The following is a 20,793-nucleotide window of genomic DNA, read 5'->3' as shown; positions in this document are numbered from 1 at the left end:
TTCACTAAGACTGCTCTTGTCCTTGACATGAGTGCTTTCCATGCAGCTAAACCTAAAGTCACTCTCTTTCCTCAGTGGCTTTTACTACAGATGATCTTTCCTCCCTTCTCTTGGCTTCAGAAGCATGTCCAGCAGTATGTTTCCCCCCACCTTCACTGTTTGCTTCTCATCTGAGTTGCTAGCTTCTCCTGGGCTTGACCTCTAATGTTGGTGTCTCTCTATAATCCTCTCTGTGAGGGATCTCATCTGGTCCCATAGCTTTCAGTAGAATCCATGTGCCAATGATGACCAAAGTCATGTCAACAATCCTTACTCTCCAGACACATATTCAATTGCCATCTTGGTCTCTCTTTATGAATATCTAATAGACACCACAAATTTATAATGAACAAACAGAACCATTGATTTCTGTCTCTAAGCCCATCTTTCCCCCAGGCATCCCTACTTCTTATTGGAAATACTATCTACCTGGTTGCCCAAGCCAAAAACCTAGGAGTCATCCATGATTCCTCTTTCCCTTATTACTTTTCCAATCCATCACCAAGTACTATTGGTTCTACCTCAAAAATATATCTCTAATCTACTGACTTCTCTCCATTTCCAGGGAACCCCTAGTCCTAGGCACCCTCTTACTTTTTTAGACAACTATAATTATTCTGCTAACTGGCCTGATTCACTCCTTCTTCCCCTACAATCAGTTCTCTCCATGGCAGCCAGAGCGATCTTTAAAACATAAACAGAGCAGGCTATTTCCTTGTTTAAAGCCCTCTAATGGCTTCTCCTTGTATAAAAAAAACAACAAAGGAAGTCACACTTCTGACCTTCATCTGTCACACACACACCCCCACCATGCTGGCCTTGGTCCAGTTCTGGACTTCATCTAACCAAGCCATACTGGCCCCTCTCTGTTCCCAGAGAGAAGAACATCCCCACATGGGCTTTGCACTTACTCACCCCCTCTTCTCTCAGAGCTTCCTGTGGCTGGCTCCTATCATTGGCATTGTACCAGACATCAACTTCTTGCTGCAAGCTTTTCTGCGTCTCTAAATCCTCTTCACTCTCTCCCCATACTCCCCTCCCCATTTCCATCCCATTCAGGGGCACCCCTCTCCTATGTGATCTTTCTTGCAGACATTACTGAAAAAACTTTCCTGTTCATAATTTATTATGATTTTACTGTCCATCTTTCCTCTCCACCTACCCACTCTCAAATCTGATGGAAGCTCCATGGGGGCAGGACTCTGTCTTTCTTGCTCACTACTGAATCCCTGTCCAATAAGGGTGCCTAGCACTGCTAGGCTTCAGTCAATAGATATAGGGCAAATGAATGAATGAGTGTGTGAATGAATGAATTTCACTTTCTAGCTTATTTGGAGTGGGAAGGGAGGCTGTGATGTGCAGGGATGCAGGTCCACCTTCTCCAAGGTACATTTTCAACAAAGAAAGAAGCTGCTGTCCCTCCCACAGTGGCTGCATTTGGTGCTTTTCAGTTCTGAAGCAAAGGGGGTTCAGTTCTGATTCACAAACAAGAGCTATCTTACTGGAGAAGATAAGACACATACTACTTGGAGAACAATCTAAGGCAGAGAGTCTGCTGGGTTGGATGGAATCAGGTGTCAAAATGGTTGAATCAGACCCATGGCCCCCAAACACTGCCAACCCCCCTTAACAGTCTCCTGGGGGAGCATATCAACAAAGTGGTTTTAGGGATCCCACCTCTGGAAACTAAAATTTGGGAAGTCTAAATGGGACACAGGAATCTGCATTCTTACAAGAATTTCCCAGGGGATACAGATGCTTGTCCAAGCCTGAGAACCTCTGGTTTGTCTGGGAAGAGAGTCTTGCAGGTGAGCCGATCCATGACTGGGTGAGATGGGATTTTGTGAAGCCAGGGAGGCAGCAGGGTCAGCTCAGGCGAGACCTGAGGGGGTAGTGGGAAAAAGGGAAGAGGTGCTTAGAGACAGGAGCAATAGGGCCAATGCTGGGAGCAAGGGGAGGTCAGCCACTGTGTTCTTTTCTCTACCTTACAGTGGCCAGGTACCGTGTGACCGTGTGTACTGGAGAACTCGAAGGTGCAGGAACCGATGCCAGTGTCTACCTCTGCCTTTTTGGTGATGTGGGGGACACAGGGGAGCGGCTGCTCTACAACTGCAGGAATAACACCGACCTGTTTGAGAAGGGGAATGTGAGTATAGCCATGTACCAACCCCACCCCCCTTGTCCCTGTCCCAGGTCCCATCTCCTTGTCTTTCCTGCTCTGATAGCGATGCTGGGTCCCAGTCGTCAGAGAGGATTGTTCAAGGGAAGAGCAAACTAACATGCATGATAGAGCCTCTAGGCTCCTGGGACTATCCAGCTGGGACCTGAAGAACCACCCTTTCAGGGGTCATGGTCCCCTCCACACCCCTAAGCTTTGAGAGGGGGGCAGAACAGGAAGACATTTGCGGGTAGGAGCAGCACCTTTCTTCCCTGGGGGCAGGGGATGGTCAGGCAGGGAGGGATGCTTGGCACCTTGCTTGTTGACTGGAGGACACAGGCTAGTGGAAGGCTGGGAACTTTGCTCTTTCCGCTAGACATGACCATTAGGGGCAACTTGTTCATTTCCTCTTTGAAAAAGAAATCAAGAAAGACATGAAATATGGGAGTGGAAGAGCTGGGTTCTGCCCCTACTCTCTTTATAGATGTGCAGGGTGGTCCCCTTGTTCTTCCCTACCTGTTAAATGAGCTTCCTGGGGAGGCCGCATGTGGGGCAGTAGGGAACATGCCAAGCAGATCTGGGGGCAAACTCAGGGTGGGGCCAGTTGCTCCATTTCCCCAGCTTTAGTTTCCCCATGTCTGAAGTGGGGAAGAGATGCCTGCCTGTGGCCAGCTGATGTGAGGATTAGGGACACAGATGCACTGCCTGGCCTGCATCACAGGGTTGGTGCTTGGTAGAGTCATTGTTGCAATAAAGTGAGGCTCAAAGCGCTCACCAGCTGAAGCGGTTCGCAGATCAACCTTCCAAAAGTCTTGGCTCTCTCCCTCCTCTGCTGCCCTTCCTTGGTGAGGGTAGCCAAGCCTTGGAAATTGAGTGGAGGTCTTTGTCTCTGGCCACTCCAGGCTGGCCTGGTTCTTGGGGTCATAGAAGGTTATGATAGTAAAAATAATCTGAGAGTCGTGGGTGGATCCAGGTTCATTTGGGGAGGGACCGAGGGGGTGACTTCACGTAGATATTTACATTTCCTCTTTGCCTTCCACCCCCACACATGCTTTCCTTCTATCTCCATCCCACTCCCTTATCCATAAATCCCACCCTTGTGATCCTGTTTCTGGAGGCTCCCAGGTGTGCTCATGTGGGCTTGGTAACTCTCAGCCCCTACTGTACTCCTGCTGCCCCACTGGCAGGCAAAACTATGAAATTAGCAAGACCACTAGCGCCCCCGCCAATCAGTCCTAGCCATGCCCCTCCTGCTATCCTTCTGTAGCAGGAGCCCGAGTTGATTAGCCAAGGAACTAATTCATGATAAATGGTTACTGATGGTACCAGCTTACCGTGTTCATCCTGCTGGGAGATTTGCCTTTTAGAAAGAGATCATAGAGAATGGTCATGGTGTAACCAAAAAAATACAGACCTTCCCTGTTGGGAATTTGACAGGGAATGACTTCTCAGTGGAGGCAGTTGGAGGAGGAGTTAGACTTTTCTTTCTAGGTATCCCTCAGCCCACCTGTGGAAGATCAGTAGCCCAACCCATCAGCCATGGCTTTTCTGAGTCCTGGGCCTGTGTCTTTCCTTTGGTGTTTGGGTCCCAAGGGTGCCACTGTCCAACTAGCCTTGCTGTGTTCCCCTCTGAAGGCCGATGAGTTCACCATTGAGTCAGTCACCATGCGGAAGGTGAGGCGGGTAAGGATCAGGCATGACGGCAAAGGCGGGGGCAGCGGCTGGTTCCTGGAGCGGGTTCTGGTGAGAGAAGAGGGGCAGCCCGAGAGTGACAACGTGGAGTTCCCGTGTCTCAGGTGCGTAGTCTGGCTGCTTTCTGTGTTCTCTAGCTTCGGTCCTGGGCCCTCCCCACACCACGGATCTGGGAGAAAAACAGTGGCTTAAGGTTGTAGCTGGTGCAAGAAGAAGTGGCCCTGCTGGTGGCGCTTAGACTTGTGTCCCCATTGTACCTATGGGTGATGAGCCAGTGTCAGGTGTCCCAGTGCACTGCTGGGATATCTATTTAAGTACCAAAATTTCATGACTTTTTAAAGATACAGTATGACAGTTTCAGAATTTAACTGAGTTCCCTCAGATTATTAATACCTGCTGAATTAAACTTTTGAATCAAATGTGATTTTTTTTTACCATTTGGATGGGCCTTTACCCACATCTGTTCCTGGGAATGTCTTTCCAAGATACCTTATTTTGTTTTCATTCCCTTTCCTGAACTTACTAGTGAGGTAAAGTTTCTTTTCTCTTTCTTCTTAAATATTTGGGTTTCTATCATAACCAGTTTGGGGTTTCATCGATTTCTAGAAGATACTGACAGAGATTTTTTTTTTCACCATCAAGTTGGCCATTCCTATTCAGTGGCAACATCAGGGAGGTGTACGCAGTATTCTTGGCTTGGGGCTTTGGACCTGCCAGGCTCTGCAAAGGATTCAGCCTGCACCCATCAACAAGGTGCTGCATGTCCAAGCTCACTTCTTTAGGACTGGCTCAGGCTCCGTGAGGGTGGCTGCGCTAAGGGCAGTCTTCCTTGGAGTGGGTGAGGACAAGCTGCCCAACAGCCCAGCCCCACAGTGGATGCATTCTTCTTCCTCTAACCATACACACAATTGTACTCATGTGTAGGCAGACACATTTGCCACAGCTGAATTGCTTACCACCTCCATAAGCTCAGGAGGAGGAGTTTCCCAGCTATGGAAGGCCACTAGGACAATCCCATGGGACAATAATAGTGAAACATTTTTGTTCATGACAAAGACCTCTACAGTCTTCAAAGTCTAACCACTCTAAGTATTACAAGGGATTACATTAAAAAGATAAGAAATGACTCAGACAGCTCTAAGTGAGTGGCACTAATGGACAGAGAGAAGCTCACAGTAGGGGCTGGGAAGGCTGAGGAAGCCTTCTAGGAAGAGGGCTGGGAGTGGAGATCAAAGGGTAGATGGATGGCGACAAGGGAGGTAGGTCATGCAGGCTGGAGAAATGGCATGAAGCATGGACCGAAGAGGTGGCTCATGCAGAGACTGGTGAGGAGCTGCCTGGCACCTAAGGATGAAGGATGAGATGGGAGAGTTCTGGCCTCTCTCCAAGTCCATCACTAACTCATTTCCCCCCTACTGGGCCAGGAGGCTGTCTGGCTGGAACGCTCAGTGGAGCAGCCTTATCTCCATCCATTCAAAAGATATTTATTAAGCACTTGCTATATGCATTTGCTCCCTGACCTCAGATGTGTATAGCTTAGAGGGGAACTAAACAGTAAGCAAGTGAATAAACGAAGAAAGCCATACTTACGAACCATGAGGAATGGAATGAAGGAAACACACGATGGTGCGGAGCTAACAGGAGCAGTGACAGTGACTTAGAGATGGAGGCTCTGGTTAGTTCTGTCTGCAGAGGAGACAGTTAGGCTGACTTCCTGAGGGACAGAAAGGAAAGTGCTGGGGGAAGAGCTTGAGGCTTCTAGAACTTCAGTGAAACCAATGCAGGTAGTCAGAGTAGAAGGTCATCAGGTGAGGTCAAGGTGGACAGAGGCCAGGGACAGGCGGCCACTATGTGGCTTTGGACAAGGAACTTCCATTTTGGGAAGCTCCCTCTGCTTCTGGGGGGAGGGCAGGCTATAGGGGGTCCAGAGGAGAAACAGGGCCTGGTAGGAGGGTTTGCAGGGCCCGAGATGGCACGCATTAGTTTGCTAGGCTGCTGTAATAATGTGCTACAGTCTGAGTAGCTTAAACAACAGAATTTTTGTTTCGTGGTTCTGGAGGCCAAAAGTTCTAATTCAAGGTGTCAGCAGGGCCGTGCTTCCTCTGAAGGAGCCCGGAACAGGATTTGCCCCATGCCTCTCAGCTTCGAATGGTCACAGGCGTTCTTTGCTTGAAGATGGCCATCTTCTCCCTGTGTCTTCACATCATTTTCCCTCTGTACACATGTGTCTCTGTGTTCACATTTCCCGTTTTTATGAGAACACCAGTCATTTTGGGTTAAGGCCTGCTCTAATGACCTCATTTTAACTCTGTTACCTCTAGAAGGACGCTATTTCCAAATAAGGTCACATTCTGAGGTGCTAGGTGTTAAGACTTTAACGTATCATTTTCAGGGCACACATTTAAACCCATAACATGGCAGCTTGGCCCTAGATGGTGGCAGTGGAGGTAGAGAGATGGGGCTACCCTAGAGACAGATCCTAGAGGTAGAGCTCATAGGATGTGCCCACAAGAGAGAGGGCAATTGGAGACCTGGGCAGAGACTGTGCTCCCTGCTGAAGAAGGGAGCTTGGGGAGGAAGGGTTGTGGGGAAGGGGCTGGGCTGGACTCTGGAGGTTTAGCTGGGGCATTTTAGGTTTGTAGGTTTGAGATGCTTGTGTGTGGAGTAGGCTGAGTCAGGCCTTGAGAAATAGCTCCAGAAAATGAGAGCATAACGATAGAATTTAAAGTCAGGGAAATGGATGTGGGATCCTTCAGGGAGAGTGTGGATGAAGAACTCTGAGGACCGAGCCCTAAGGCAGGTCAGTAAGAGGACAGGGATCCTGGAAAGAGGATGAGGAGAAAGCTGGGATGTTTACACTGCCTACAGTGCTCATGCATGGTTCAGGAATAGTGTGGGACCAGGAGTCTAGCTACTTCCCTGCTGTGTGGCTTTAGGCAAATTTCTTAACTTCTCTGGTCATCTGCACCTTCCCAACCAGCATGTGTCTTACAGTGATGGTAAGGGTAAAATGGGGTTGTGCTTGGAAAGGAGCCAAGTCTGCCAAAGACACCAGTGATTCTGATTGCAGGGCAGAGGGCAAGTCAAGGCCCTCAAACACCCTAGAGCCCTTCCTGCCCCCAAACCCATAAAGCATTCATGCATCTTTAAGAAAATGAATTCCTTTGCCTTGGTTGAGGCATGTGGTGGCATTTACTGACTCAGGACCCAGGAGGACTTTGAAGAACCTGGAGATGGAGTGTGCACTCCCACGCTGCTGCTTTTTTCACCTGAACTGTTATTTTAGCTGCTTGGGGGAGAACAAATCAGGCCTCTTTATCACACTTCTCTGCCAGGATCAGGTAGTGTGAGTGTTTCAGCTCTGGCAGCTGTGTGTGTGTGTGTGTGTGTTGTGTGTACATGCATGTGCAGATGTCCACGTTTCTTATGAGCCTGAGGAAAGAGCAATAAAATCACCAACAGAGGCGTTCACCCAAGTGTCTGAAGCTGAAAGAAAATGACTATATTTGGAAATATTTATTAATACCTTCCAGTTGGAAACTAAAATGACAAACCACTGTGTCCCTTTACTGCTGGAGTAGCCTGGTGGTGGGTGAGTGGTAGAGAAAGGGCGCATGGATTTTCCAGTGCCTGCGGGGCTGCTGGCTTCCATTCTTGCCATCCCCAAGAGGGTGGCTGGGCCATACCACCCCGTTCTCTACAGTCTCTGCTGTGGGAGCTGCCGGGCTACCTCCATGGGACAGAGGGGGAGACTCCTAATGGGTTGATCAGAGGGGCCCTAAGCAGTAGTTCCTGCTCTCAAATCTCTCTCCCATCCCCACCCCTCCACCTCCACCATTGTCAGTGCCAAGAATTCTGCAAATGCATCCTCCTGTCTTGGAATCCCAGATAACTTTGGTGTTCAAGATACACAGCACCAAAGCCCACAGTGAGTGTGACTACTCAACCACTGAGTAACATTTATTATGAGCTAACAGCCAGCAGGCAGCAAGGTCCCATGGGAATGTGAGCTCACGTGCTTGGGGAGGGAGGGTGAGAGAGAAAGGACGGGGACCCCACTATCCAGGGAGGGTGTATTGGCAGGGGTATTGTGGTTTAGGGAGACCTGAGCTCCGTGTCGGGAGGGCTGGGGAGTAGGCAAGGCCTTGGTTTCCCTGATGGGTTCTGTGGCCAAGGAGGTACCTCCCTGCCAGGAGTATGACAGGGCTGGGTTGCCAAGACAAGCTCCAGGACCAAGGCAAACGGGAGACACTGGTCAAGAGGTAAGTATCTTGGCTTCCCCAGGATGCTGGAGAACATTATGGGCATTTCTTCTGCTCCATCACCTGTATCACAGACCCTTGTGAGTACTAAGGCCTGGGCATCTCATGCTTGCACGGTCATCTGATTTCTCAGGCTGCATGCCCAGGCTCAGTGGGGATGGTGCTTTTTGGGTGAACTGGTCCAACGTGTTGCCCCAAGAGTGGATGACCAGCAGAGAGCTGGAGCCACAGCCCACTCTGGTGAATAGATGAGTCACTGCCATCAAACCTGGCCCCGTGGGGTCCAGATCAGCCTCTCCTTGTTGACAAATCTCATTCCTCCTTGAGGACTCAGGGCAAAACCCCTTCCCCACAAACTGTTCTCATTTCTTTAAATTCCTGTTGCACTTACTTTGCTCCAACAACCATCCTTGTCCTGGTCTTCCATGCCTTGGCTAGTCTATTCCAGCTTCTTTTTTTTAATTAAAGATTTTATTTGTTTGTTTGTTTATTTGAGAGAGAGAGCATGAGTGAGCATGGGGAGGGGCAGAGGGAGCAGGAGAGAGAGAATCTCAGGTAGACTCCTTGCTGAGTGCAGAGCCCGGCATGGAGCTCAGTCTCATGACCCTGAGATCATGACCCGAGCCAAAATCAAGAGTTGGCCGCTTAACCAACTGAGCCGCCTGGGCGCCCCTAATCTATCCTATCTTCTTAACTAGGTGGTAGGTTCTCTGAGGGCCAAGCCTCTTTTCTGCCTTCTCTTTCTCCCCAGAACCCCCAGCACAGTGCCATCTGTACAATAGATTCTCCCAAAAAGAGACGATTGTTTTTGCTGATAACAATGACACCGATATTCTTGGCTTTCAAGATAGACTCTTTACTGCGGTTGCCAAGGTCCTGCATGCTGTGACCTTCTACCCCTCCAGCCTCCTTTCCTCACATGCCAGCTACTCCCTGCCCCCAACACCCTGCTGCCTTCCATCCACAGGGGCCTTCAGGTCAGCTCCTGGAGGCCCTGCTCTGTCCCAGCGTATGCTGTTCCCTTGGGAAAGCACCTCCCTTTTCTCCCAGCCAACTCCTCGACATCCTTCCAACCTCAGCCAATATCACCTCCTCAGGGCAGTCCTCCCTCTCCAGTCTAGTGGGGACTCTTTGTTCTTAGCTTCTGTAGAGCCTTTTCCTCTGCCGAACTCACGGTTCTGACCTCCCTGGTGACTCTGCAGGAACTGTGCGATGGTTGGCGGTGGACCACTCAGAGAGCTAACAGCCCCTTGTCTACCCACCAGGTGGCTGGACAAGGATAAGGATGATGGTCAGCTGGTCCGAGAGTTGCTGCCCAGTGACAGCAATGCAACACTGAAGAGTAAGTCGTCCCGATGAGCAGGTGAGGTGGTGAGTAGGCCTCCGGTGAGAGAGGCACCTTCCCCTTGCTGCATGGAAGTAAGCCTTTGGAACAGGCATGTGCTCTTCCCTTCATTCCCCCACCCCCACCCCAGGGGCAGCAGTGGGGAGGGCGGAGAGGAAGAGGCTCTGAGGGATGATCTGCAATTTTCTTCGCTGTCTGGGCTGGGTACACAGTCTCTTTGTGGCTTTGGATGTGGGGCCCTGAGCACATCCAGGGCTCTGTCGATAAGAGCAACAAAGGCAGTACCACTAGCCAACAGGCGTTCTTATCTCCCCTTAGGCACAGGCAATGCAGATCTTTCTGATGAGAAAATGGAGCACCATCTGCATGGTGCCCTGTTTCACGATGGGGCTTTAGGTCCACATTAGAATTTCAGTCCTGGCTCAACTGTCAACAGCCTTGAACCAAACGTGTAACCTTCTAAAGCCCGGATCCCTAGCTTGTAAAGCCAAGATCAAAGTCCTTAGTGACAACTCTACATATATAATGTGCTAAACACCGTCTGCAAAGCTTGATGCTCCTTTGCCTCTGTTTCCGCACCCATTGGATGAGAAACTGGACAAAACGGTTGCCTTGGGTCCTTCAAGGGCCCTGTACTTGCCATTCTTCGAATGCTTACCTGTTCTCGGAGCGTTCACACCTTTCGGGCAGGCCATGCTGGGGTTAGCATCCCAGTGTTGTAGATGAGGGGACCCGACAGAGAAGAAGGGAGCCCTGTCCCATTGTGGAGCTGCTTAGAGAGCACAAGGGCTCAGCTGCTGACCCCCAGCCCTGTGTCCCACCCCAGCTGCAGACCACCCTTCTGCTCCAGCCCTTCCCACCTGCCCTGCACTAACCTCACCTCCCTCCCCACCTCTCACCTTGGTCCATCCAGACTTCCGCTACCACATCAGCTTGAAGACGGGGGATGTCTCTGGGGCCAGCACAGACTCCAGAGTTTACATCAAGCTCTATGGGGATAAATCTGACACCATCAAGCAAGTTCTTCTGGTCTCTGATAACAATCTGCAAGACTATTTTGAACGTGCCCGAGTGGATGAGTTCACCCTGGAGACCCTGAACATCGGAACTGTAAGTCCCCTTCCTGAGACCACGTGACATGGTCTCCCCCACCCTGCATATATCCACATGTGACTACACACACGCACTCACATGTGCACGCACATATCACAACCCCCACATGCACACACACCACATGCATATGCATCCTCACATGCACACAGGTGAACCCATTTTGAAGGGAAAAGAATGCCCACTTGGGGGTAGGAGACATACATTGTTATCTGGCTATGACCCAGAGCAGCAGAAGCTATGTGGACAGTGGTTAAGCTTCTGCAGTCCCTTCAGGGATGGAGTGACTATTTTTGGTGTCTGTGGTCTCAACATTTCCTTTACCTACAGAGCCAAGACCAGTGTAGGTGGGTCCCAGTGTCTTGGAGAAGGGGATGCTGGCACGCAGGGAAGGAAAAGAGGGGCTAAAAATACTTCCCAACTCCAAACATGACTGTGCATCTGAATTACGCTCAGGAAACTTGTTTCAGTGCACACCCTGAGCAGCAAGGGAAAGATTCTGCCTTTGAAGGTGGCACTTGGTCAAGGCCCCAGGTAGCCCTGCTGCTAGCAGCCTAAGCTCTTCATCTGGAAACGCACAGATCTAACCCCCTGGACTATAGTTTTGGAAACTTTTCTAGAAATATCTGAACTGGGCTTCCTCTTACCACCTGCCCTTCTCAAGATGTGGCTAGTGGGAATTGGGATGCTGACAACTCCCTGACTGCAGCCTCACTTTCTGCAATCCCTTTCCCCTGTCTCTGAGCTTCACTCTATTTGAAGTACTCCATGAAAATGCTCTCAGAGGGAAGATTTCACATCAGTTCTTTATACCTTGACGGTAAATCAAAGTTTTCCTTCCTTAAAAGGTATTTACATTTTCAGCAGAATTAATAATCATAGAGTGAAATGCTGTTCCCTTTACTGAGGATTTCTGGTAACAGCCAGCAGATAAATGAGACATCTGAGGGAAGGAGAATGGTGTTTGGGGCCTTTCCTTGTGTTTCTGAAACACACTCAGCAGACAGTGTGGCCAAGAGATTGGGAGTGTCAGTCTGGTCCCACATTTCCACTTACCTGCCAAGCCTGTAAGTGACCTCACCTTTGTTGCATTCATTCATAACGACAAGAGATGCTAATGGCATTGTTGTGAGCATTAACTAGGTTAATAATACCCCAAGCCCACAGAAAGCGCTCAGTAAACGCTAGCTGTTATTGACAGAATAATTGCTCCACGTAGGTGCTGGGCATTCTGGAATTGAAGGAAATTAAGAAGTTCTGTCCTAGGAGCTTCCCACTGTGTCAGGTAGAAGACACCTATCTCTGTCTTTACTCTTTCAGCTGGTCCTGTCACTGTCCCAGCACCACAGACAGTGACACTCTCCTGTGACCCCTGGCACTCACCCAAAAGGCTCTCGGGCTCTGTACACAAAGCTGGTTTCCTTCCAGTAGTCTGAGGAGACATGCACTGAGTTACAACAGTGTTTTCATGATGAGCTCAAAGAGGCACTTAGTACTCAGAAGGGCAAGAACAGGGCTTGGAGGGACAGTTGTCTAGAGCTAGCCTTCTGGCCCCAGACTCATGGCTAGCATTACCCTCCAAACCAACACAGAGAGAATCAGGGGGGAAGCTTGGCAGGGGATCTCAAAGGCTGTTTGATAATTCCATCTGATGTTAGAATTGCCCCACAGACAGCATTTCAAGAAAACACTAAAGTGATTCAACATTGGAGAAACAAGTATTCATAAGGATGGTAACATGATGATTGACGCCATTGTCTATGTCAAATGTAAAGGTGTTAAAATGTAAAATAGCAAAGCAAGTGGACAATTGAGTGCTACTGGAAAGAGAAATATGTTCCTCAGGGCCAAGGGTAAGAGGAGAGATTGAGCATAGAACCAGAGAGGCTGTCCTGAGAGGGTGTCTACCTACCATGTCACTTATATGACGGTGCAGAGAAAAAGAAAAAAATGCAGAGGTACATACAATAGTGCATTGTTTAAAGCAGAACAAAGCCAAATCAATACCATGATTATATTAGAAGCAAATGGTTCATGTTTTGAATGTTCCCTTTCCTGTGCAGCCACCACCCAAGTACATACTGGAGCTTTCAAAGTTCACATCATGCCCACTCCCTCATGTGCTTCTCACAACTTCCCTGAGAGGTGAGCTGCTCTTAAGAGGAGGGAACGGAGGCTCCGGGCAGGAGAAATGGGCCCCCAGTAGTCCAGGTGGCTGGTGGCAGACAAGACTGGGACCCAGCCTCCTCCTTCTGAGCGGCCTCCTCTTTTGGGGAACTGAAGATCTGGGTTGAGGACAGCAGTTTGCACCAGTGTTTGGGGGGGATGGTGGGGTGGGTAGGTATGGAGGCGCGGAGGTTTCTACGCACCAGCTCTGCTCACTCGCACCCTGCGTTTCCTTCCAGATTAGCCGGCTGGTGATCGGGCATGACAGCACGGGCATGCACGCCAGCTGGTTCCTTGGCAGCGTCCAGATCCGTGTGCCCCGCCAAGGCAAGCAGTACACCTTCCCTGCCAACCGCTGGCTGGACAAGAACCAGGCCGATGGGCGCCTGGAAGTGGAGCTCTATCCCAGTGAGGTCGTGGAAATCCAGAAATGTACGGAAGCAGCAGTGATGAGACCTTGAGCAGTTTACCCTGTGGGATGGGGTAGTGGGGAAAGAAGAGGGACTATGTGGTGACCTGGGTCTTGTTTCCTAACAAGGAGGGGAGATAATGGGGCTTCTGATTGCCTGGGGTATCACGGGTCTAGGAGGGGCAAAAGGGCTCATTTTACAAATGGAGAAACTGAGGACTCAGTGGATGAAGCATTTTTTTTTTCCGGAATAAAGACAGCAAATAACTCTGTTTAAAAATATATATTCTCAGATTCTCAGCCCTGTATACAAGAGTTTGAGACATAGTCCGTGTGTTCCACTAGGAAAACTGGCTGAGGAGGTAAAGCTGTTTATTCATAGATTTATTTGATAAGTATATATATTGACTGTTTCTCTGAGCCAGCCCTGTCCTAGGCACAAAATAGACCAAATCCTTGCATTTGTGAAATTTACATTCCACCAGGGGAAGTGGCGGGGCAAACAATAAATATATAATACAATCCAAGTAAGAGCTATGAAGGAAATGAAGCAGGATAGGGTGATAGTCACGGCACAGGGGTGGAGGGCATTTTTGGATAGGGTGGCAACATCTCTGAATGAAGGTGAAATTCCAGGTGATCTGGCTACCTGTTGCACGTGATGTGAAAGCTATAGTTATGGTAGGGGTTAGAGAAACAAGAGGTTATGTAGAGGGTCAGGAAGATAGTGGCACCAAAAACTGATGCAGAAAATGTCACTTTCCTCACCTCTGCATTTCTATATTTACCCTGAAGTCTATGGCCCAAGGCTCACTTCCCCCAGAAGCTTCCCTGAGAAAGAACCCCAATATGAATTCACCTCTTCCTTGCCCACAACTCCTTGTGTCTTTTCATGTGTGCATTTTCCCTCCCCAACTATCCTGTAGATTCCTTGAAGACTGTGTCACATAGACATACATACATGGTACCTGCCAGTGTGAAGAATCAACTCTTTTCCTCTTTTTAGAAATTAAAACTTGATTTCCTTTATAGTGATACAGATACTAGTTAACAAGACATAGATTTTTAAAAAGTAGTAGTTCCTTCTCCTTACCCTCCCCCTTCTTCAAAGGTAACAACTTTTAAATTACTTTCACTTTTCCTCTGAAATTTCTCTATATTTTAAACAATTTGCTTACCAATTTCTTTATTATTTTATTCATAATAAAACTCTTGACTTCCTACAATGGAAGAGGAGAATTTAGCTCTTTTAACTTGTGTGTGTGTGTGTGTGTGTGTGTGTGTGTGTGTACATACAGGCTTCCCTTCCTTCCAGCCTTCAATAAAATTACATCAATATTCAATTTTTACATTACTATGACTGTGTAAATATTATTCACTGCTGAGACACCTATTGTATGATGATTGCATTTCAATTATTGTACAACTTTTTGTTTTTTCTGGAGTTAATAATGGCCTAATTTTTCATTTGTATAGTTTTCTATATACCCTTCTGTATTTCTATATACCCACCTACCCATATTAGTGTACTAGGGCTGTCATAACAAAATACCATGACTATATGGCTTAAACAACAGAATTTTATTTTCTCTCAGTTCCAGAGGCCAGAAGTCCATAATCAGGGTGTCAGACGGTTAAGTTTCTTCTGAGGCCTTACTCTTTGCCTTGCAGATGGCTGCCTTCTTGCTACATCACATGGTCATATGGTCTTTCTTTTGGGCATTTGCATGTGTGTGTCCTAATCTCTTCCTCTTATAAAGACAGCAGTCATATTGGATTAGGGCCTCACACTAATGGTCTCAATTTAACTTTATTTTCTCTTTAAAGGCCCTATCTCCAAATAAGTCACATTCTAAGATACTAGGGCTTAGGGCTTCAACCATGAATTTGGAAAGGAGGAGAAAATTCTCCCATAACATCATTTTATCTCCATCTCTCCAGTGGAACTAAAATTATCTTCATAAGTCCAAACCCAACAGCAATTCTGTTTCCTCTCCACCTCTTTCCACTCACTCCCCACCCCAAGGCATTCTTTAGGAAACTCTAAAGGCTCTAGGCTGCCAAGAAGTTGTCCTTTGGGACTTTCTTTGGCCGTATTTTTGGAAATTCCTTTCTTTTTTATCTTGGGTTGGATCTCCTGTTTCCTGGACTTTGTGTCTTCCTCATCTTTGGTTTCTTCCTCCTTTTCATTTCCACTGAGTAGCTTCCTGAGAAAAGTGCATGGAGGAGAAATGTCTGCAAATGTCTCACAATTGATCAGGAATTTGGCTCATTACAGAATTTTGGGTTAGAACTCATTTTCTCTTAAAGTTTAGAAGGAATTATGCTACCATCTTCTAGCTCCCAGTGTTGCAACTAGGAAGTCTGATGCCATTCTGTTATCCAACCCTTTGGGGTTTTTTTTTCTCCAGAAGTTTATGGAATCCTAGTTTTATTCCTGGCATTCTGAAATGTCATGATGTCCTCACTGCCTTTTGTCATTTTAATTTCATCCATTGTTCTGGGAACTCATGGGCTCCTTCTAGAAGCATTGTTAAATTCTGAGACCTTTTTGGATATTATTTCTTTGACAATTTCCAACTTTCTATTCTCTGTATTCTTTAGAACTAGACTCTTGGTAAGATGTTGGAATTCCTCTGATTTTCTTACCTTTCTATCATTTGTCATTTTGTTCTTGGGAAACTTCCTCTTTTGTTCTTATGAGCTGTCTTTGACTTGACCCTTGCTATGGAATATTTTATTTCAGCTATGATATTAATTTCCAATAGCTGGTTCTCACTCTCTGAATGCCCATTTTTATCTATCCAAGTTTTTGTATCATTCTGGCTGCTTATTGGTCTAGGATCTCAGAGGAAATGGGGTTAGGGATTCTCTCCATTTGGAATGTCAGCTTTTACTGAATCTACCCTTCTTCCCCCACTGTCCATACACTCTCCCACCCTCACTCCCCAGATGGCCAGTTTAACTTATTCTTTTTTTTTTTAAGATTTTATTTATTTATTCATGAGACACACACACACACACACACAGAGGCAGAGACATAGGCAGAGGGAGAAGCAGGCTCCATGCAGGAAGCCCCATGCGGGACTGGATCCCAGGACCCCGGGATCACGTCCTGAGCCAAAGATATATGTTCAACCACTGAGCCACCCAGGCGTCCCACCAGTTCAACTTCTTTAGGCTCTCCGCCAGTCTCTTGCTTTCTGCCTCAAATCTCTCACATTGCTATAGTAATGGAAGATCCTCCATCTTGTTGAAAATAAGTCTCATCTTGGAAAAAAAAAATCATGTTATCATCTTAATGGCTTTGCTGAGAGCACAGCAAACTTTAAAAGAAAAGGTCTACCATAGTTCTGGTAGACATTTTGCTCTTCACTGGGTAGTGCCCTCTAGTGGTGCATACCTGTAGCACATTTCTACCCTGTAACTCCTTGATAAAGTATTACTTCAAAATACAGGCAACTCTTTGTGTAGATGTATCTGTTGATATCATCTGAAAGATGCGTATATTTAAATGAAAATTATTATTTCAGGGGCGCCTGGCTAGCTTAGTCAGTAGAGCATACAACTCTTGACCTTGAGGCCATGAGTTCAAGCCCCATGTTGGGTGTAGAGCTTGCTTGTGCCTGGGTGCCACAGTCAGTTGAGCGTCTAACTCTTGGTTTCAGCTTAGGTCTGATCTCAGGGTCAGGTTCCACACTCAGTACAGAGTCTTCTTGGGTTTCTCTCTCCCTCTTCCTTTGCCCACCCCACCCATGTGTGCATGTGCACACACTCTCTTTCAAATAAATAAATAAAAGTTTTAAGAATATATTTTTTTTTCAAAAGAAAATTATAATTTCAATCCCTTGTCCTTGACTGAAAATAAGGAAAACAGACAAACACACAGCCTTTGCTTCTTTCTGTATCTTGGTGTCCGCCCAGGGGTGGGCATATACAGAGAATGCTAGCTGGTATATTGCCTACTTCTCAATCCTGGCTCCAACAGTTATATGTGGTGCAGGGGATGGCTGGGCTTTGGAGTCTGATTGCTTGAGTTTGCCATTTCTACCACCTACTCAGTTCCTCTAAGCCTCAATTTGTCAGCCTGCAAAATGGCAATGATAATCCTATCCTGCTGATGAGAGGATTAGAGAAGACAATGCCTGTGACATGGTACAGGGTCAGGAATATCTTGCTTACTACCCCTACTGCTGTTAATATTACTGAATGTCTATTTTTCCCTCATGTGCCTACCCAGTGGTCCATTATGAGGTTGAGATTTGGACTGGGGATGTGGGCGGGGCAAGTACCACTGCCCGAGTCTACGTGCAGATCTATGGCGAGGACGGCAAGACAGAAGTGCTCTTCCTCTCCAGCCGCTCGAAAGTTTTTGATCGTGCATCCAAAGACATATTCCAGGTGTGTGTGGGTAAGGCAGTGGGAGTACCCACAGAGTGCCAATGGGTGCCCCAAAATGAAAGGATTGAACTAGGTCAGTGGTTCTCATCCCTGGCTTCTTCTGAATCACCAAGGGAGCTTTAAGAAAAAAAAGTGCTCCCAGCCCACGTCTGGATCAGTAAAATCAGAACCTCTATGGTGGGGTATGTTTTCTGGGTTATGCTTCTACAAGCTTTACCAGGGAGGCTAACATGCTGTAATTCTGAGTATTGCTGGAGTAGATGATTCTAATTTGGCAAAATATGGCATGAGGCCCTTGATTACTGGCAGCCACTGCCAGCCTCTGATTCTACAGCTCTCTCAGCCTATGGGCAGGGCCATGTTTCCCATACAGAATCTGGGGAGGAGTCTCCTGGCTGTGTTCTGAGTGCCCCAGTACTCAGCACTTCCCTTTGAATAGAGAAAAGGGAGGGATGAGAATGTGAGCATGTTGTTGGTAGGAAAGGAAGATGCAAGTGTGATGCACATGAGTGTTCTATATGGGATACTAGTGCATGTATGTGCATGTGTGTGCAGATATGTATGGAGAGAGCATATTCATGTTGAGTGTTTTTGTGTGTTTGTGTGCCACAAACAGCTCTGAGCAAAGAATCCTACCCCAGTGCCCAGCAGAGCAGAACCTGGCTGAGCTGGACTGGGGTATATGGAACGTTAACTCCAGAGAGGGCCTCACTGAATCCAATCCCCCATTACACTGCTGAGGAGGTAGAGGCCCTAGCATTTCACCTCTCTGAGCCTCAGATTCTTCATCAGTTCAAACCTAGCCTTAGACTGCCTCCCTAGCCTACTTCACAGTCCTTGGAAGGATAAAAACAGTCAATGTCAGAGAAGTACTTGGGAAATGGGGACCAGTTGTAGAGATGTAATAGAGCAGAGCATCTTCCAGTGCCACCAGGCTGTGTGGTTGGATGTGATGAAGCAGTAATGGTGGGACAGACAGATGTGGGCAGAGGGGATGGTGAGCAGGCCTGTCTGCAGAGGTTATGGCAGGGATGCTGTGCCTTGGAAAATGCTAGAGAGATCTCTTGTGATGAAGTAGAGATTTACCAGTTTCAGAACCCATCCCCTCCGTAGCTGAGAAGAAAAAATATCTCTTTCTTGGGGCTCCTGGGTCCCATTTTGGCTGATCATTTTCTCATAAAGGTGATTTTGGCTACATCGTAGCTTCATGAACAGTCAAAAGACCTGAGTTCTCATCTAGGCCTGGACTCCAGTGATGAGGCATTGAGTTATACATGGGACAGCCCTGGGCCTTAGTTTCACCAAGATACATATGGGAGAATTGGTGACACGAGGCTTTGAAAAGGCTCAGAATCCCAGACAAGGGCCCATCACAATGGGAAACCCTAAGGGTGACCCAACCATCAGGCACCCCCTGTGAGCCCTCCCCTGAGCTCTACAAGGGCTAGACCTCACTGCAGTGTGAGGCTCAGAACAGAGTGGCAGATCAAAGCCTGAGGACCCAATTCTCTGAAGAAAAGCTAAGCCCATCTGCACTGCCCTTTGAGCTAGCCATGTGCTAGACCTGCGGGGGAGAGAAGCAAGAATGAATGGTCCCTGTCTTTAGAAATTCCCACTCCAGTGGGCAGGGAGAAGCTCATTTGGACAGGGAGGGCATCCGTGACAGGCTAGGACCATAGCCAAGCTCTGGGCCTCCTCTCTCCTGTCGGGGAGAGAAGAGGCCATGTACTCAGGGAGGGGCTTGCAGTTCCTGGGAATGTGGGTGAGATGTTCTTTTTGTTTTTGAAAAATAATATTCTTTTCTTGCATACTTTTTAAAAAAATAATACTTTTTATTGCAAAAGTTATATATATGATTCAGGCTGGAAAAAACTTTGGAAAGAGAATGCAGAAAAGCATAAATTAAACATTTGAAAAGTAGTAACAAAGCTCAGAAAACGGGATAAAAAGCTTTTACTTGGAGTAAAGGAAGAAATAAAGGCATTCTGGGTGAGGGAATGCATGAAGAAAGCTATGGAACTGGGACTAACAGGAATGAGTGTGACCTGTGCATGTGTGTATGTGTGTGCATGTGCATGCATATGCGCACATGCGGTGGGGGAGAAGGGGAAGAGACCAAGGGACAGGGACACCATGCTGACCACCACCTGGGGTTAGAAAGGACTAAGTTCGGGTGGAGGGGGGCCTGCAAGGGGTCCTGGATGGTGGGCCCAGCGACCAGGCATGGTAGGAGGGAGGGAACAGGCGGAAGCTTCTGAGCTCAAGGCTCCGGGCCACCCCAACCTGAGGCTCTGCACACAGGCCTGTGCATGGCTCTGCAGGTTGGGGGGAGGGGAGGACACCAGGGGCCCCCCAAGCCACTGCCCTGTGCTTCGCACAGCTGGAGGCGCAAGACGTGGGTGAGGTCTTCAAGATCCGGCTGGGGCACACGGGCGAAGGCTTCGGACCCAGCTGGTTTGTGGACACACTGTGGCTGCGGCACCTGGTGGTGCGGGAGGTGGACCTCACACCTGAAGAGGAGGCCCGGAAGAAGAAGGAGAAGGAGAAGCTGCGGCAGCTGCTCAAGAAGGAGCGGCTGAAGGCCAAGCTGCAGAGGAAGAAGAAGAAGAAGAAGAAGGGCAGTGACGAGGAGGATGAGGAGGATGAAGAGGAGGAATCCTCATCAGAGGAGTCCTCGTCTGAGGAGGAAGAAGAGGAGACTGAAGAGGAAGAGGAAGAGGAGGAGTTCGGGCCAGGGATGCAGGAGGTGATTGAGGAGTACAAGTTTGAAGCCCACCGCTGGCTGGCCCGGGGCAAGGAGGACAATGAACTTGTCGTGGAGCTGGTGCCAGCAGGCCGGCCGGGTCCTGAGCGTAAGCCTGAGGAGGGGTCAGCTGGTCCACTGAAGGGGGCCCGGGGAAGGGGGGTGTCTAGCTCTCCTGTCACTGATGGCCCCATAGGGGAGCACCCATCATGGTGCCCAAGTAGGTATCCTGACCTTGGTCTGAATGGCCACCACAGACAGGTGTCTGTCTGGGGTAAGTTCTGCCCCTGTCGGGTGGCTCTCAGGAGGAGCCTAGATACAGCTCACCACGACTCCAAGTGGGACCTGAGGTAGGAGGGCTGCTGGGGGCAGTTCCCTGTGACTCCCAGCCTCTTGGGCTTCATAGCAAAGGAAAGCCCTGAGTAGGGAGGAGAGGTGGGTTTAGTTCCAGGTGAGTGTAGAGGCAGA

General features: G+C 48.3%; 1 protein-coding gene across 1 annotated transcript in view; it reads left to right on the top strand.

Moving 5' to 3' along the window:
- LOXHD1 (lipoxygenase homology PLAT domains 1) overlaps positions 1-20,793 on the top strand; it is a 167,089-nt gene that overhangs the window by 76,621 nt on the left and 69,675 nt on the right. Inside the window, exons 13-19 of the mRNA XM_072829473.1 lie at positions 2,031-2,185; positions 3,833-3,993; positions 9,417-9,493; positions 10,410-10,606; positions 13,012-13,204; positions 17,422-17,582; positions 19,963-20,434. Coding sequence (XP_072685574.1) covers positions 2,031-2,185; positions 3,833-3,993; positions 9,417-9,493; positions 10,410-10,606; positions 13,012-13,204; positions 17,422-17,582; positions 19,963-20,434 — 1,416 coding nt within the window. The remainder of the gene's footprint in view (positions 1-2,030; positions 2,186-3,832; positions 3,994-9,416; positions 9,494-10,409; positions 10,607-13,011; positions 13,205-17,421; positions 17,583-19,962; positions 20,435-20,793) is intronic.

The sequence above is a fragment of the Canis lupus genome, chromosome 6 (assembly GCF_048164855.1).
Source record: "Canis lupus baileyi chromosome 6, mCanLup2.hap1, whole genome shotgun sequence".
Classification (NCBI taxonomy): domain Eukaryota; kingdom Metazoa; phylum Chordata; class Mammalia; order Carnivora; family Canidae; genus Canis; species Canis lupus.
Note: the sequence above shows the minus strand (reverse complement) of the source record. Positions and strands in the feature narration are given on the sequence as shown.